This window comes from Plutella xylostella, chromosome 22, assembly GCF_932276165.1.
Source record: "Plutella xylostella chromosome 22, ilPluXylo3.1, whole genome shotgun sequence".
NCBI lineage: Eukaryota > Metazoa > Arthropoda > Insecta > Lepidoptera > Plutellidae > Plutella > Plutella xylostella.
The window spans coordinates 10,243,369-10,260,388 of NC_064002.1; the positions used below are offsets into that span (position 1 = coordinate 10,243,369).

At 37.8% G+C, this 17,020-nt stretch overlaps 1 protein-coding gene across 2 annotated transcripts; it reads left to right on the forward strand.

Annotated features, from left to right (window-relative positions):
* Positions 1 to 5,405: 5,405 nt before the first annotated feature.
* Positions 5,406 to 16,187, forward strand: LOC119694937 (collagen alpha-1(I) chain). Of its 2 annotated transcripts, XM_038122617.2 has the most exons (9): positions 5,406 to 5,642; positions 6,476 to 6,613; positions 7,135 to 7,316; positions 13,540 to 13,744; positions 14,105 to 14,206; positions 14,335 to 14,513; positions 14,628 to 14,987; positions 15,226 to 15,759; positions 15,793 to 16,187. In XM_038122617.2, exons 1-9 carry the CDS (start codon positions 5,515 to 5,517, stop codon positions 16,014 to 16,016), a joined length of 2,052 nt encoding a protein of 683 aa, XP_037978545.2. In that variant the 5' UTR covers positions 5,406 to 5,514; the 3' UTR covers positions 16,017 to 16,187. The 2 variants fall into 2 exon arrangements, with proteins under 2 accessions (XP_037978545.2, XP_037978543.2); XM_038122615.2 differs by having other exon boundaries at positions 15,226 to 16,187.
* Positions 16,188 to 17,020: the final 833 nt, after the last annotated feature.

A 17,020-nucleotide genomic window follows, 5' to 3' on the forward strand; every position in this document is an offset into this window, starting at 1 on the left:
TCTTGATGACATTGATTGGGACACTGTTTTTTCAGAATGTAACAATGTCGATGATATGGTCAGAGTATTTTACGAAAAACTCAATAACGCTATACAACAACATGTGCCAAACGTTAAATCTACAAGTAATATTAAAAAATATCCAGTGTGGTTCAATAAAAACCTAATTAATTTACTAAAAGAAAAAAATAAATTAAGACGGAAGTTTAAAATTTTTAAAAATCCCTTTGATGAATTATCACTAAAACTTATATCAAAGCGTTGTGAGAAATTGTCTGTTCAATGCTACAATGAGTATACACAACATATAGAAGACAACATAAAAAACAATCCCAAATATTTCTGGTCTTACTTAAAAAGCAAAAAAAAGGGTCTGGGTTCGTATCCGGGTCAGTTATCTTATGAACATAAGACTTCTGACAGTGGCGTCGAGATATGCGACATGTTTGCCGAGTTCTTTTCCTCCGTGTACGGAACCAATAGCTCCGAAGCTAACGCCGGAGTTGTTACAGATTGCTTGAGATTGGTTGAGAAGCATGCAGACTGTATGGGTACCTTGCACTTGAATATAAATGACATTGTCACAAAACTAAAATCTCTTGATATCTCGAAAGGTCCTGGTCCGGATGGAATTCCACCTATATTTATAACTCGACTAGCATCCAGTCTCGCGAAACCACTTCATACCATTTACAATAGATCATTGGCAACCGGTAGTTTCCCTATGGCATGGAAGACTGCTAAGGTTGTACCTGTATCCAAAGGCGGTGATGACACCCAAATCGATGAATACAGACCAATTTCTATACTTACAATATTCAGTAAAGTATTTGAACTCCTCGTATATCCCCACATTCATAATCACTTCCGAAGACATTTCTCAGATCATCAACACGGGTTTATGAAATCGAGGTCTACGTGCACCAATTTAGTTTCATTTGTGGAATTTTTATCGGAAGCTATTGATGAGCATAGGCAAGTCGATGTCGTGTATACTGATTTCAGTAAGGCATTCGATAAAGTAGATCATAAAAATTTAATAAAAAAACTGAGTATTTATGGAATTTTCGGGTCGCTTTTGTTATGGCTAGGATCTTACTTGACTGATCGCAATTTTTATGTTGTTGTCAACGGCTTTCAATCAAGGAACTACTCAGTAACTTCGGGAGTCCCACAAGGATCGCATTTGGGCCCGATTCTCTTTAATATTTTTATAAATGATCTCCCTGGTTTGCTACAAAATTCGACACCATTTTTATTTGCTGATGATCTAAAACTTGCAAAGGTAATTAAATCCGCAGATGAATCAATACTTTTACAAAATGACCTTAATGTGCTAAACGAGTGGTGCAAAATGAATGGCATGTTTTTAAATGCAAAAAAATGTTTTTATATTAGGTTCACTCGTAATATTAACGAAATATTGTCTACATATAATATTCAGTCAAATACTTTGCTAGAAGTCACAACAGTAAGAGATCTTGGCGTTATACTGGATAAAAAATTAACTTTTGTGCCGCATATTGACCACATTGTAAAAAAATCAAATAAAGCTCTTGGTTTTGTCCTTCGAAATAGCAAAGCCTTCCGGAACCCGAACACAAAAATCTTACTCTATAATGCATTTGTTCGGAGTGTGTTAGAGTATTGTAGTGTAGTATGGCGTCCCCACTACTCAACCCATATTGCCAGAATTGAGCGTATCCAAAAGCGTTTCGTGGGACACTTATCATATTTTGCAGGAATTTTAAATAAAAAAAAACAATACGTTGATCGATTAGATTTTTTGAAAATTACTTCCTTAGAAAAACGAAGAGATCTACTAGACCTAAGTTTTCTGTTTAAAATAATTAGAAATAGAATTGATTGTCCACAAATTTTGTCCAAGTTTAATTTTTTGGTGCCTCGAAGACTTCCCAGACAACCAATAAAACCTTTGTGTCCGCCTCACCGTAATACAGTTCTCGGTTTTAACTCTGCCATTCCTAGGTTAAGCAGATTATTAAATAAATGTTCTGGATCAATTGATATTCATGCTGACTCTTTGTTTAAATTTAAAAATACAATTAATTTCTCAATCAATTAATATATTAATCTAAATTTTTAATTCAATTTTAATTCAATTCAATTTAATCAATTTTAATTTTATTTTTATAATTAGTATAAGTAGTTAAATTTATTTTAAGTAGCCACTAAATTGACGATTTTTTTTTAATTTTGTGCATGCAGTGTTTACCTATAATTGTTTGTGCATCTAGTTTGTATTTAGTTATAGAATTGTAATAGTTTTGATGTAACAAATGTTGGTGAACCATAATAAATAAATAAATAAATAAATAAATGAAAGTGTTTGTAGTGAAGGGGGAATACACATCTCTTTTGCTGTCTGTACGCGAGGACCACTCAATGCCCTCCTATTAACCAAAATATCTCGATCTTTCACATAAACGAAGTTTGCAATGTTAACTGAGCAAAAACATGGTTCAAGCCGTGCTAGTTTAGTTAGATCCTGTATAAAATTAAGTATAGGTAGAGCTTGGTTATGTGAATGGTTGTAGTTCGACAGTGGTGTGAGAAATGATGATTATCGTAATGAGCTTTATGAATACAACTTCCGTTGTAGCTTCGTAGGCAGTTTGCATACTAAATACATTTAAGTAGTATTTTAGCTTATAGAAATAGTGCAAATTATCTCTCCATCTACTTAGATTCATTCGTTCTGGATCTTTCGATAGGTACTTACACTTTTTTTTGAGTATTTTCATAAGTTGTAAACTTAAAACATCAGTGATCTACTGTGACCCCTGAGCCATCTTTGCAACACCTGTATACTAAACAAAATCCCAACAATGTACACTAATTATAGTGAAGAGTCTATGGATCCTTCGGACAGACAGACAGACAGACAAGGAAGCATCACAAACAGCGGACGCAGAGATACTCATTACACCTTTAAATTATTTCATTGGTTTATGACCGTAAGTTATTTCCATAAGGTTCAAAATATGGTATTTAAGCATATTACAACCACTACTGGTAAAAGGGTTATACCGACAAACATGTAACACGGATACATCTTCCTAAGGCCGATGTTACATGCAATGGACAACATTTCAAAAAACTAAAGCTGCAATAAATCGAAAACCATTTCGAGATTTAGCTGTAAAGGCCACAAAAAAAAAGTTTTTGTATTTTTTGGATGTATCATTTTCGAGAAAATCATAAAATAGTAAAAAAGTGCTGATGACGTCATGCATCAGGTGCGATGCATTTTGATGATCAAAGCCCATAGATTTAAAAACAAAGTAACTGTCACTTTCATTTTTGATTGACGTTGACGTTTTATCGTGACGTTGTTGTTTATTTGGGTCATTTTCATTAATTCTGTTCTGACACTTTCTGACTATTTTTTTTATTTATTATTAAGAGATGACCTCTATATAATATGTCCCAGAGCATGCCACCGCCTACACAGTTGAAAAAATGCTTCTGCTTATTTTTTTACATGATAAGTACCTACTTTCCATCATCAGAAATATCAATGTCATTTGAAAATGACCCATTTGTTGGTTGGCATGTAAACAAAGTTTAAATGTCACTTGTCAGTGTCATTTATGTTTTTTTTCGAGACTCAGGCAATAGACAAAAATAAAAATTGAGTCTAAGATGTGACGTCACTTCCGTTTTTTAAATAATTAACTTTAAAGTTAAAAATAACATGCAAAAATTAATGTATATACAAAATAAAAAAATACGGGTTCACTAATTTTCTATAAACTTTCCGAATAGCTAATAAAAATATAGGGTAAAGAAAATGAAATGTTGTCCATTGTTCTCACAAGTGTACTTGAAATGTTTTCGTTAATTAAGTTGTTTGATAGACTACTAACATACACTATAGGCACTTGTATGTACTTATACAAATTACATGGTCCCGAAAATGGTGAAATGTTACCACTATCACTATCACTAATCAAACTGACCCACTGTGACAATTATTTAGGGTCTCCCGGAAACAAACTTTAATTTAGATCACCTATCTACCATATTATAATACCTACTTGAATTATGTTAGTATGGAAGATACAAAAATAACTACATTTTAGAATATGTTAAGACCTGGTTTCTCATTATTCGGTTAGTTACAGTCTAAATCACAGATTTGCTGACGAATCGTTTAAGGATTAATACCCTTGTTATAAAGGTCATAAAACTAAGGTTAATGCTCTACATAGTAACAACACATTAACTATAGTAACAAACGCAATAAGTGGACACTCTGTAACTGTCATGGATAATGAAAATCATTATACCTACCTACTTAAAAAAACTATTTATTATTATATTTGATAATAGTTACGCAGGAAAAAAAGGTTAGAACTCATAATAACCAATTTGTTTTGTTATGTTCAGACTCAAGACAAACCTACCTGTACCCGTATTACGAAAATTCGAGCTAACGTATAGAATCGAATGCGAGTGCGACAACTGTCAATTTTATATGTAAAAAGTGTTCGAAAGTGCTGTCAAGTTGCCACTAGTCGCACTCGAATTCGATTCTATATTGTTCGTGATCGCCCTGCTGATCTTACTACATACTCGTACACGTGTTTTTTTATTGAAATAAAGTAAATAACAGCATTACATATTGCGTGGTTCCTGGTTGAGACGGAACACAGGATGCGGCGGCCCTCGCCCCGGGGGCCACTCTAGCTCTATAAAAAAACCAACGAACCAGAGCTGTCATACAATCTGTAGGTTTAGTGCAACGAGATAGAGTTGTGGTCAGCGCAATAGTGCTCGAAAACTTAGTTTATAGTAAGGTGGAGTGACCTCGCTGCATCTCCGCACTGAGTGTGGAGGCTCCGGCCGCGGCGTACTGTCGGCGAGCTGCAGGTGAAGCTATAAGCTAGTAGTTAAAGAAGAGTGTGACTGTGCGAACAGGGAATGGTTTACATTTCGGCTCGTTGGCGTGCACGAAAGAAGCCTCGCCGAGTAACATATATCAAATTATCAACTGTTCTTAGTATGCATCCGACGCACTCTGGGCAGTTAAGTTAGCGAGTGACGCTATTATTCAGAGTAATCTGACTTAGGTACTAATGCTTCCACCACGGTGACAAACCCTAGCTTATGATAACTAAGATAGAACCCTTTTGGTAATATGTAATTTCATGTAGACTTCAAAATAATAATAATAATAGTAATATCTAATTTCTTACATACACCTACATACCTAATATATTCAAATAAAGTAACATCATCCACTAGCTTCAGCTAGCCGCGAGTATCTTGACCTCTCGCCGGAACACGCACCTAATATTAATAACAATGACGTCCGCTCAGCATTTTCACGGCACATGACTCCAAGCAGCAGCCATTTTCCACACCCTATATAAGAGAGGCTTTGTTTTTTACTCCCATAGTCGAACCAGGTAGCACATAGCCGAACGCCGAAAACTGTGCGCAAAAATGCAATGATAAATTAAGATTTTTTTAAATATAAAAGTGATAATGGTTAAGATAGTGTGTGTTGTGTTGAGTGTGTGTGTGGTGGCTAGGACCCAGGTCATCCCTGGCAAGTCTAGGACTAACGATGGCGACTATAATACTGTGAACACGGATGGATCCTTCGATTTTGGGTAATTGTGTGGATGGGCTTGTGAAAGTGGATACAGTTCGGTATCTATATTGTGATCTCACCTGGATCATCATCACCTAAGTGCAGATACAGATTAATTATCAATTTAATTGTGTCTAGAAAGAGTTTAATCAAAATTCCTCCTTTATTAATCATCATACACACACGAGCGATAAAGTTTCAGTGACAAAAAGCACCAAAATACTCCTAAACGGAAAAGACTAGCTTATTGTCTGCAATATTGCAGTACATTTTACAGTGCATCGGAATATTACCCACTGAAAACGTAAATACTTTGATCAAATTCAAAATTAAATGTTTTAAAAAATTGGGGTCATTTGGTGTCGACGTGTAAGTGGAACTTTTTCATTGCTCGTGTGTGTAAAGTAAGTTGAACATTCTCTGCTTTTACAACTGACATAACGGAGGTTCAAGACCTTGTCAACACAAGAGAATTACTTGGGTACTTTGAGTACTGATACAAATGAAAGTAAACAGGACACTATCATTTTGTAAAAAGCAATTGACTAGGCTGACATTGGCTGTGGAGACGATGGAGGTTTGGGGAGGGGGGAGGGTCTTCTTAAGGGAAATCGGTAGACGCTTGGGGAGTCGTGATCTGGGATTTTGTTCAGGGGCACTCCTTATGCAAAGGTTATCCCTGGCTGTGCCGCGTAATTATGCTGCCAGTGTCATGGGTACCTTTGGGCTGTGTCTCTCTCGGGGTGGTATTTTTGATTAAAATAGTGTGGTTTTTTTAATCTAAGTAGTAAGTATATTTACTGACTAGATTGAAGATTATGAATGGAGATTCATCTAATCTGTAACCTACAGGTACTCAAACAAGGACATCGGCTCGAGCTACCACCTGGCGCACGGGAACGCCAACAAGGTGGTCGGGGGGCGGTTCGGGGCCCGCGACCCCGCCACCAACACCGTCAAGGAGACTGTGTACACCGCCGGGCCTAGGGGGTAAGTGGTCAGGACAACAGATTGTAATAATTGTAAGCTTAGGGAAGTTAAGAAGTCTTCAGAAAAGTTAGAAATAGTCAATGAAGAGAGACGTAGTGATACCTATTGGAAAAGAGTTGAACAGGCGCTTTGTAGGTCTGATTCACCTTAAACACATTAGAATCGTAAGTATTGTAGAGCTGTTCCAGTCTAGATATTATAATGATGCTAGAATACAAATATTTGGTGTACCGAACTGAACAATAAAAACATCGGAATCTGTAAAGCTCTTAAAAGTGCAACAACCTACTTATAAAATTAAGATGTAAAATAAGCTTGTACAATATTTATTATTATATTATTTTACTAAGATATTTGTATGTAAAACACTGAAATATGATAAAATTATATTAGTAAATAATCGTATTAAGTAAATTATAATGACCTACATTAACCCAGCCTTACGTAAAAGTACCTATACGTAATTTTGCAACCACATCTACACCCAAACTAACAACCCAACTTTACCCCACCCTTCCCAGTTTCCGCGCCAAAGGCCCCAACATCCACCGCAAGATCGACCTGGACCAGCGCCCCCGCGGCCCCATCGGCAACAAGGACGACCCCTATGCCGACCCCAGTGAGGACCCCTCCTACGAGTTCAAGATCCAGACCCGAACTTACTCCAAGACTGAGAATGCGGACTCGAGGGGAGATGTTAAGGGTGAGTTTGCCCACGTCATTAACGTGAGCTTTACAAGGATTGATAGAGAATCGTTATTCAGATATGCAGTGTAATAATTGCATATGCAATCTAATCCAGTATAATAGTTAAATTTGTATCTAAGATTGGGATCGACACAAAACCGGGTGCGTGCATCGATGAAAATTTAAGATCTTTATGTAGGTACAGTAAGGGGCAGATAAACCTGACCCCCCTCAGAAGCATTGTTACTATGAGAGGGAGGTCAGGTTTCTCTGCACCTGACCGTACATACATGAGTGTTATTCTCAGGCATTTAGTTAAAAATCCTTAGTTTCTGGCTTAGTATCTCTGAAATAGATTTGGAAAGATGATAATGATAAGCAGTGGGCCAAGGAGATATGCTCTAATAATGTAACAACATTACAAATATCCCTGCACAGCAGCCTAATTACCCCGTCCTAATAGAATATGGGCTCTGCCACAAACTCTACGCTTGGCTGAAGACGTATTTATAAGATAACTTCCTCCTGCAATTATAATTGAATAACTCTATTATTTTTCACTGGTTAGTTACGAGTGGTTAAACCGACGTATTCAAATTCGATGCTAATTAATATTTTCTTCCGGCCGACCTTCGAACATTCAGAGATGTAATTATAATTAGGCAGGGAGATAAAGCTGCATATTATCACAATTCATTATCTTTTGTAAGAATCTCCATTATTGTAATTACGTAATGAATATTCTTTGCATAAGTTTAGGTGCTCTTCTAGGGGGAGTTAAAGTTTATTCATACAAGATAAATACAATACTTGGGTATTTACTAATCACTAGGAATCTCAAAATTCTTCTTAGACATAGACGAATAGAGAGGTACTGAGGTGCATAAAGTTTAAAATCTTTAGGAGAAATCATACAGTACTTATTAGTTTTAGATACAAGTGTAGGTAGGTACTCATTGACAGGTCTGAAACCATATTAACAATTTTGTACAACAAGTTTGCGTATAGGGATCTAAAATAAACGATTGATATAATTACAACATCACAGTCATTTACATCATTAGCGGGACAATGGCTTAGATTTCTGTTAGTAGATAAAAGCAATCTTTGAAATAATCTGCGTGTTTTTTGTACGCGGATATAAACCAAGCAGGTAAAGGATACGATAATAATATTTAGGTAAGTATTTATGGCGTATTCATCGTGTCTGTCGAAGCGGATGGACGTGTTTTTGTTGCTTTACTGTGAATTACAATTATTATTTTGAATTGTGAATTGGAGATTTTGTGTGTTGCATTCGTTTGGATATCGGTGCCTCCTTTTTCTTCTTGGGGAGATTGCCGTAAGACCTGGCGGCCATATTGCGAAGTGTCGGACCTCTTGCTCGGGCATCCGAATCGAATCTCCGAGTCGTGCCGAGGAGCTGACGACGAGCTTGAGCGGTGCGTATCACGTCACATTACACTCATAATTCATCCATTGGAACTGTTCAAAGAGAAAAATAAATCGCGCGGCCGAGGCACGAACCGGCGGACTTCACCACTTGAGTCGAACGTGCGCCCGACAGGACCATCTGCCCATTGAGACCGCATAGCGAAATTACGCATCATATAGTAAACAACGAAGGCGGCATTAATCTGGTGTTAACTTTCTACACTACGGAATCCTTTAATTCAACATCATGAGTGATCAACTGAACGAATTTTCAACAAAAATTACAGCGAAGATGCAGTGTTTGCTTGAAGAAAACATGCTTCAACTTAAGAACGTTGTTCTAAGCGAGATCAAAGCGATCATTAAGACTTTCACCCAAGACTTGGAAGAGTTAAAACACTCCTTCACTTTTATGTCTCAGGAATACGAAGACCTTAAAAAAGAAGTCAATGCGTAAAAGCTTACTATATCGACGATTACTAAGGAAAATTTGGAGCTCCAGCGGACCTTACTAGAGCACTCTCACAAGATTAATTCATTCGAGCAAAGTCTCAAAAGTTGCAACGTAGAGATCCAAGGGGTACCCGAGAAACGCAACGAAAATCCTCAAACTATTGTTAAAAAATTATGTGAAACCATTTCTGAGCCAATGTCTGATGATGACATAGTCGCCTGCCGAAGAGTTGCTAAATTAAATCCATCGTCACCGAGACCTCGCAGCATCATCCTGACTCTACGCTCGGCTAAGCATAGAGACCGCATCATTTCTTCTGTTCTGCGTTATAATAAAAGTAACCCAAACAACAAGCTACACTCAAAATTACTTGATGTTAATGGCGATCCTGTACCGGTTTTTGTAACTGAGCACCTACCATCGGAAATCAAATCACTGCAAGCCAAAGCCCGCCAGTTCTCTAAGAAAAATGGCTTTAAATATACTTGGGTTAGATATGGGAGAGTGTTCATTAGAAAAACTGACGGCAGCAAACCGATACTTATCAAAAATGAAATCTTTCTGGATACGTTAAATCTTAGCACTGTATAACTTAAAACATATTGCTCTTATTGCCATGATCCAACTTGTCATTAAATAAAATAATAATGTTATCTATATATTATCAAAATGTAAATCGTATTAGATCAAAAACTAACAGTTTCTATTTAAACTCTCTAACAATTAACTATGATATAGTATGCCTTACAGAAACGAATCTCAATCCTGGCGTTTTCGATAGAGAATTATTCGACGATACATATACTTTATTTCGTAGGGACCGTATTTCCTCTGACAGTCACAAACATGACGGCGGTGGCGTGCTCATAGCTATAAAAAATCACATAACTGCAATCCGTAGATACGAATGGGAGACAGGTGCTGAGGATATTTGGCTTACGATAAATCCTAACTCTAACAACACTTTTCATCTATGTGCAGTCTATTTACCTCCTACAGTTATAAAAGATACTTATGAAAGATTTTTTGAAGTTAACTCTAAAATTGTTGTAGATTCTGAAGATAAGTTTCTCTTGGTTGGTGACTTCAATGTGCCCAATATTGAATGGTGTTTAGAGAGATCCACAAATAACTATCTGCCCATAGCGAATGCCAATTGGAAGTCCGATATACTTTTAGAGTTTATATCATTGGATTCCTTGCGACAGGTAAACTATCTGCGAAATGATAACGATACTACTCTTGATCTCTGCCTTACCAACATGACAAGTATTAAATTAAACCACGAAATTCATTCTTTGACCAAAGTTGATAGACACCATCCGGTATTTAAAATATTTATTGATTTCGACGAAACCCCATCCATAAAATCAAACACCAAAAATAGAATTCTAAATTTTAGAAAATGTAATATTGATATGTGCAAAAATGACCTACGAAAAGTTAATTGGCTTGAGCTTCTGAATTCAAACGATATAAATACTGATATAACCACATTCTACAACAAATTAGAAAAAATAATATCCGAGCATACGCCCTTAAAACGAAACGACGCTATCAAATACCCTGTATGGTACAACGATGCCCTTATTCATTGTATTAAAGAAAAACTAAAATACCATAAAAAATGTAAACGTTTTGGAAATCCAAGAGACTACAACTCATTCTGTCTACTTCGTGAAAGAAGCAAAATCATGATTAAAAAATGTTACAAGGAGTTCATAGCCAGTACCGAACATTCTCTCTTAAGTGGCACATCAAAAGCATTTTGGTCTTTCATTCATTCTAAACGATCATGTGGGAAAATACCCCAATCAATGTCCTACAATAACATCACAACTTCTGACCCCAATATTATATGTAATTTGTTTAATGAATTCTTTGCCTCTACTTTTGAGAGTCCCTCTAGTTTTGACACCGACGAGATTTCCTGTGAAAATGCCACCAACTGCTTGAGCAATATTTACATAACTAATGATGAAATCTTAACTAAAATAAAACACATGGACGACTCCAAAGGATCAGGACCAGATGGTATTCCCACTACTTTCATAAAATCATGTGCAGCCGAACTTGTTATTCCGTTGGAAATAATTTTTAACAAATCATTGAAATTTGGTATATTTCCCGACAAATGGAAAGAAGCTCATGTCGTTCCTATTCTAAAGTGTGGTGATGCATCTAAATGTGAAAATTATCGACCTATAAGCATATTGGCCATCATTGCCAAACTATTTTAGAGCTTGGTGTATGACTACATTTACGCATCAGTTAAACCCTTAATATCAGAAAAACAACACGGTTTTGTAAAGCAAAAATCCACAGTATCGAATCTTTTAGAATTCACGAACCACATTTATGACGCATTTGATGACAAAAAAGAAATCCACTCGGTTTATACAGATTTTAAAAAGGCCTTCGACAAAGTGAATCATGAAATCTTGAAATTAAAATTACAATCTTTTGGTATTCATGGCTCTTTATACCGATGGATTGATAGTTACTTGACAAATAGGTCTCAGTTGGTAACTCTTAAGGGTTTCAAATCTGTTCCAAGTTTGGTAACATCAGGTGTTCCTCAAGGGTCACACCTCGGACCATTATTTTTCATTTTATTCATAAACGACCTTCCTAAAAAACTAAAATGTAACTCTCTCCTATACGCAGATGACCTTAAGATTTTTAAAAAGATATCATCTGATGCTGACTGTTTGGATATACAAAACGATATATCAACTCTTAATAATTGGTGCATATCAAATAAAATGTGTTTAAATATTTCTAAGTGTTTCGTTGTCAAATTTAGTAATCTAGCCAAATCCCGAGATTATACATACAAAATTAATAACACCGTGTTGAAAACTGAGGAGACAGTAAAAGATTTGGGAGTCATATTAGATAAAAAATTAACATTTAAATTTCACTACGAAAAGCTGATTAGCTCATGCAATCAAACGTTAGGCTTCATTCTTAGAGTTTGCAAGGAGTTTAAAAATCCTTACACATATATTACACTTTTCAATTGTCTTGTTAGATCGAAATTAGAGTATGCCAGTATAATCTGGAACCCGTTTTATATGGTCCACATTAACCTCTTGGAACGCATTCAGAGAAAATTCTTAAGAATATTATCCTTCCGTTTTGGTCTTAAATACAAGTTACGTTCATATGAAAGTAGACTACTTCATTTTGGATTAGATTCGTTAAAGAATAGACGCTGCTCTACAGATATTTTGACTCTACATAAAATAATCCACGGAAGTCTTCATACGTCACTTTTGTCTGAAATTTACATAAACTTTGTCACAAAAGCACCAAGAGCAGGTAGAGTCTACAAGACATTTCATATTAAGACACGTAGAACAAACAGAGATTCGAACTCTCCAATTGCTCGCATTTGTAGGCAGTATAACGAATTAACCATTCGTGAACCAAATTTGGACATATTTGTTAGTAATAAAACTACATTGCGATCACTTATTTATTCTTCCTTTCACTAGTTTATATTATATTTTATATCCAAAATTATATGAACCTGAGCTTTATATGGAAACTGTTGGTTAGTAATAAATTTAACTTAACTACTTATGTAAAACTAAAACCAGTAATTTAAACTTTAATTTAAGTATAACTATTTCAACCTTAAATTCTTAACTTTTGTACTTATATAATACTATGTAAGCAACTAACAAGACATGTTGTCAGTATCTATTGTGGGATGTTAATTAGTTAAGTATGTAAGTTAGCCATGTTTAATCATTTGTGACATGTATTGTTAACAACCTGTTTGATACTGCTTTAAAATAAAATAAATAAAATAAAATTTCCACCACAACTAACATACACTGCTGTATACAGGGTGTTGCAAAATTGGTATACTAAGCCGAAACCTACATGTGCAGCATGTTATATCTAAGCCCGAAACTGAAATCAGAATTTGGAAATTCGCGAAAAAATGTTTTTTTTCCACATAGTAAAAAAATTTTCATTTTCCATAGAAACTTAGTTAGTCACGTAACTAAGTTTCTATGGAAAATGAAATTTTTTTTTCGCGAATTTTCAAATTCTGATTTCAGTTTCGGGCTTAGATATAACATGCTGCACATGTAGGTTTCGGCTTAGTATACCCTTTTTGCAACACCCTGTATAGGCCTCTCCCATTGGAGAGCTACCTATCTTGGTGGTTTATTTTCTGAAATATATGTACATAATAGGTAATTACTACATTTCACATAAATAGTCAAGCGATTATAAATTTTACATGCAATATGAACTTCTGTTAGGAAACAAGTTAGGTTATCTCAGTTATACGAAGGATTCTAATAAAACCCTAACTCCCCTTTCTGCCCAGGTCACTACTCCTTCGTGGACGACATCGGCGAGCGGCACGACGTGTCCTACATCGCTGGCCGGGACACGGGCTTCCACGTGTCGTCCTCCTTCCCCGACAGCCCCAACGTCATCGGGTCTCCGTTCCACCGGCAGCCGCTGGTGAGGGCCGAGAGCAAGCAGCGCGGCAGGACCGCTGTGCAGAGGGGACTGGATGGGTCGTACAGGTAGGGAGATGGGGTGATTTGGGTGGTTGAGGGATGTGATTGAGGTGGTTTGAGTTCCTTATGCTATATACCTACTTACAGAGATATAACATTTACATTACAATTGGACATAGCTATGAATCGTAAACAACTACCTACATAGTACGAAAAGCCCGACTGATACGGAAAATAAATGTTGCTGATCAGGATGCCTATGTCTTCAATTCTAGACCACACCACTAAATAATAATTCTGCACCATTTTGACAAAGTGGTCGAGATTTCATATGAGTTTGGGAATCGTCCAATACAAAACGGTTACCGGTTATGAAAGAATATAAAATGGTAGATGCTTTATGTAACTTACCAAATATCTCCCCAGATTCATCTCAGCGGGCCCCGACCAAAGGAGAACTGAGAGCAGCGACTCCAACGGAAACGTCAGAGGATCTTACACTTTCCTGGACGACAAGGGTGTCCAGAGGTGAGCTTAAATCAATACTATTCTACATATATATATGACAATAAGAATCAGCAAATAATGAACATGCAACAAAAACCTGCTTCCATAAAACCTTTAAAATCACAAGTTTCCATCGAAATATTTCCCAGGACGGTCCACTACATCGCTGGTCCAGGTATTGGGTACCGCATCGTGAAGAACGGACGGGATCCCTTCATCCCTCCTGGCTTTCCCACCATCCCGAGTGCCTACGACCCTGACTTCATCAACGCCGCCGCCGCCCCGAGCTTCTCGCCTGACGACACTAATGCTGAAGATGTTTTCAAACGTGAGTAATTCAGCTCTTTTGTTTTTTGGCTTTATTGCACTATCTTTAGTTTGCTTGAACGTTGTAGTATCCAAAATCATGCAGTGATGCTGATGATAGCGTATTCTTTTCAAGGTCCCGATGGAACCGCCGCTTCAGGCCACGTAAAGCCACCACCGTTCCCCGGGAATGACAAACCCAGTAACAAACCCGGATCTGGGTCGAGCTCTGAAAACCTTGGTGGTGATGGCCAAGGATCGGGAAGTTTCGGACAAACTAGTTCAGGAGGCTTCGGCCAATCGAAACCAAACTCGGGGTTTGGCCAGGGCAGCCCCGGTCCGGCGGGGTTTGGTCCCGCCAGCCCCGGCGCGGGCTACGGGCCGGGCGGCGCGGCCGGCGGAGGCTTCGGCCCCAGCAGCCCCAGCGGCGGCAGCGCAGAAGACGTACATTTGGGATCCCCCGAAGAATTCGAAGTGAAACCCACCAAACCACCAGGTGATAAAGATGACTAAGCATGATTGTGAATAGAATTTGTAAATAGGACTGCACAGAAAGGGTTAAACACTCGTCCTAATTTATTTTTATAAGAGAACTTAACTGCACGGACCTGAAACTTATGCTTTAATAAAAAAACTTCACGACCAAACTGGTTTTTATTACACCATCACTGAACCTTGCCGCACCATCGTGCACTCTGAAGATGCTTGAGGTCATAATTGATATCCGTTTGCAGGCAGACGACCAGGTCGGCCGGGCAGGCCTCCCGCCGGTCCCTATGCGACTACCAAGAAGCCCTACGTCCCGCTTAAACCCTTTCAAAGTCCCCCCGACAGTGATTATGACATTGTAGGAGGAAGCAACGATTATGGAGATGTAGGCGGCGACGGAGGTTACGGGGGCGCTGGGCCCAGCAGTACCGTAGGTGGTAGCTACGGTGGCGCGGGTGGAAGCACATTCGGGAATGTCAGACCGACTACCTCTGGTACAGTCCGACCGCCCGCTGCTCGCCCCACTGGCAATACTTTCAGTAGCGCCAGGCCCACCAACAACTACGGCAACGTAGGGCCTCCTGGCTTCGGAAACGCCGGACCAACTAGCGGCAGTTATGATAAAGAAGAAGAGCCGGAAGATGGTCCGAGCTCCGGGGGCAGCTTCAGTAGTTCAGGAGGTAGTGGCGGTAGCAGTGGCGAGAAAGGTCCCATTTACGCTGTAGGATTCAATATTCATAGCAAACCTGGAGACACTATCATTCATGATGATGGCCCGGGTGAGCTTGGTCTGAAGCCAGGGTCCAGTTTTGGTGATAGACCTGGAGGCTCCTCGAATTCTGGACCTTACGGCAAGCCAGAAACTACCATCATTTACACTAAGCCGGGTTCGACTATCATTCGAAATGTAGGGAGAGATTACTTCGGGATTCCCCCAGGCGTGTCCGTGAGGGCGCATGTCCAGAGCATAGACCTGTATCCGTATGACTCCAAGCCACTGTCGCCGGCCGAAGCGTTAGAGAAGGACAAAACATAACGTTGCATTTCACCTTTAATTTTAGTTCCTTGCCATGTCAGTCCGTTTATGCCATAAGGTTCATCGAGTAATACCGAGTAGTTAGAGCTTAGTTTTGTACGAAGTGTTTTTTTTTTGTAAAATTTATGAAAGGATCGAATAAATTATTCCGAATAAAGTTTTGTAAATGCAGCATGGCGTTTTCTTCCATAATGCACTTGAGTTCGTTTGTTAGGTGTACATATTAAATTAAACGCAAGAGGATTTCTTTACAAATTTTATTCGAACAACACGACTGCAAATTTAACAAAATGTAAAATAGTAACTATATTAATATCAAGGAGTAGGGTGCGATGTTGCTTGTTACAAGGCAGGGTTCTGTCGTCTGTATGGGTACTTCCCTTGCCTGGCTTCCACACTTCAATACAAAATGGGATTGGCAACACAACGTGGAAGTCAGAACAGTAAGTATTTGATTGGAAAGTGGATCGCCAAACCAGGAAATATTTAAGAGACGACGAACAATGGTTCCAACTAAAACGATGTAGGTAGATATTTAGGTAGGCTCTTCTTGTTATAACTTCCACGCTGTTACTGATATAATAATATAATTATTAGGGTTAATATATACGAAATGGTGTAACGAAGTTCAACGAGAAAAGTTAGTAATTGGAAGGTTAAATTTGGCAATTTGATTAAGTGATTAGTAACAGTGAAAAGTTATGTTCTAATAATTAGTTAAATAGTTATAATTTTATACAAAGTAGTCAACTAGGTATCAGATCGTGACACTATAACAGTGTAGAGTCTATTTTGTTATATCCAAAATGTAAGTAAGTATAATAATTGGGTTAATACAATATGTATGAGAAATTGTATAGAAGTTAATAATATAGGTATATGAAGTTTGAATCTGCAGTTGGATCGAATAATAATAGGAGCCAATTTACAATTTGGAAAGATAACTAAGGTCGTTAGTTTTCGACCAATGAGAGCCACCTGTCCACCAATAGGCGACAGCGAGT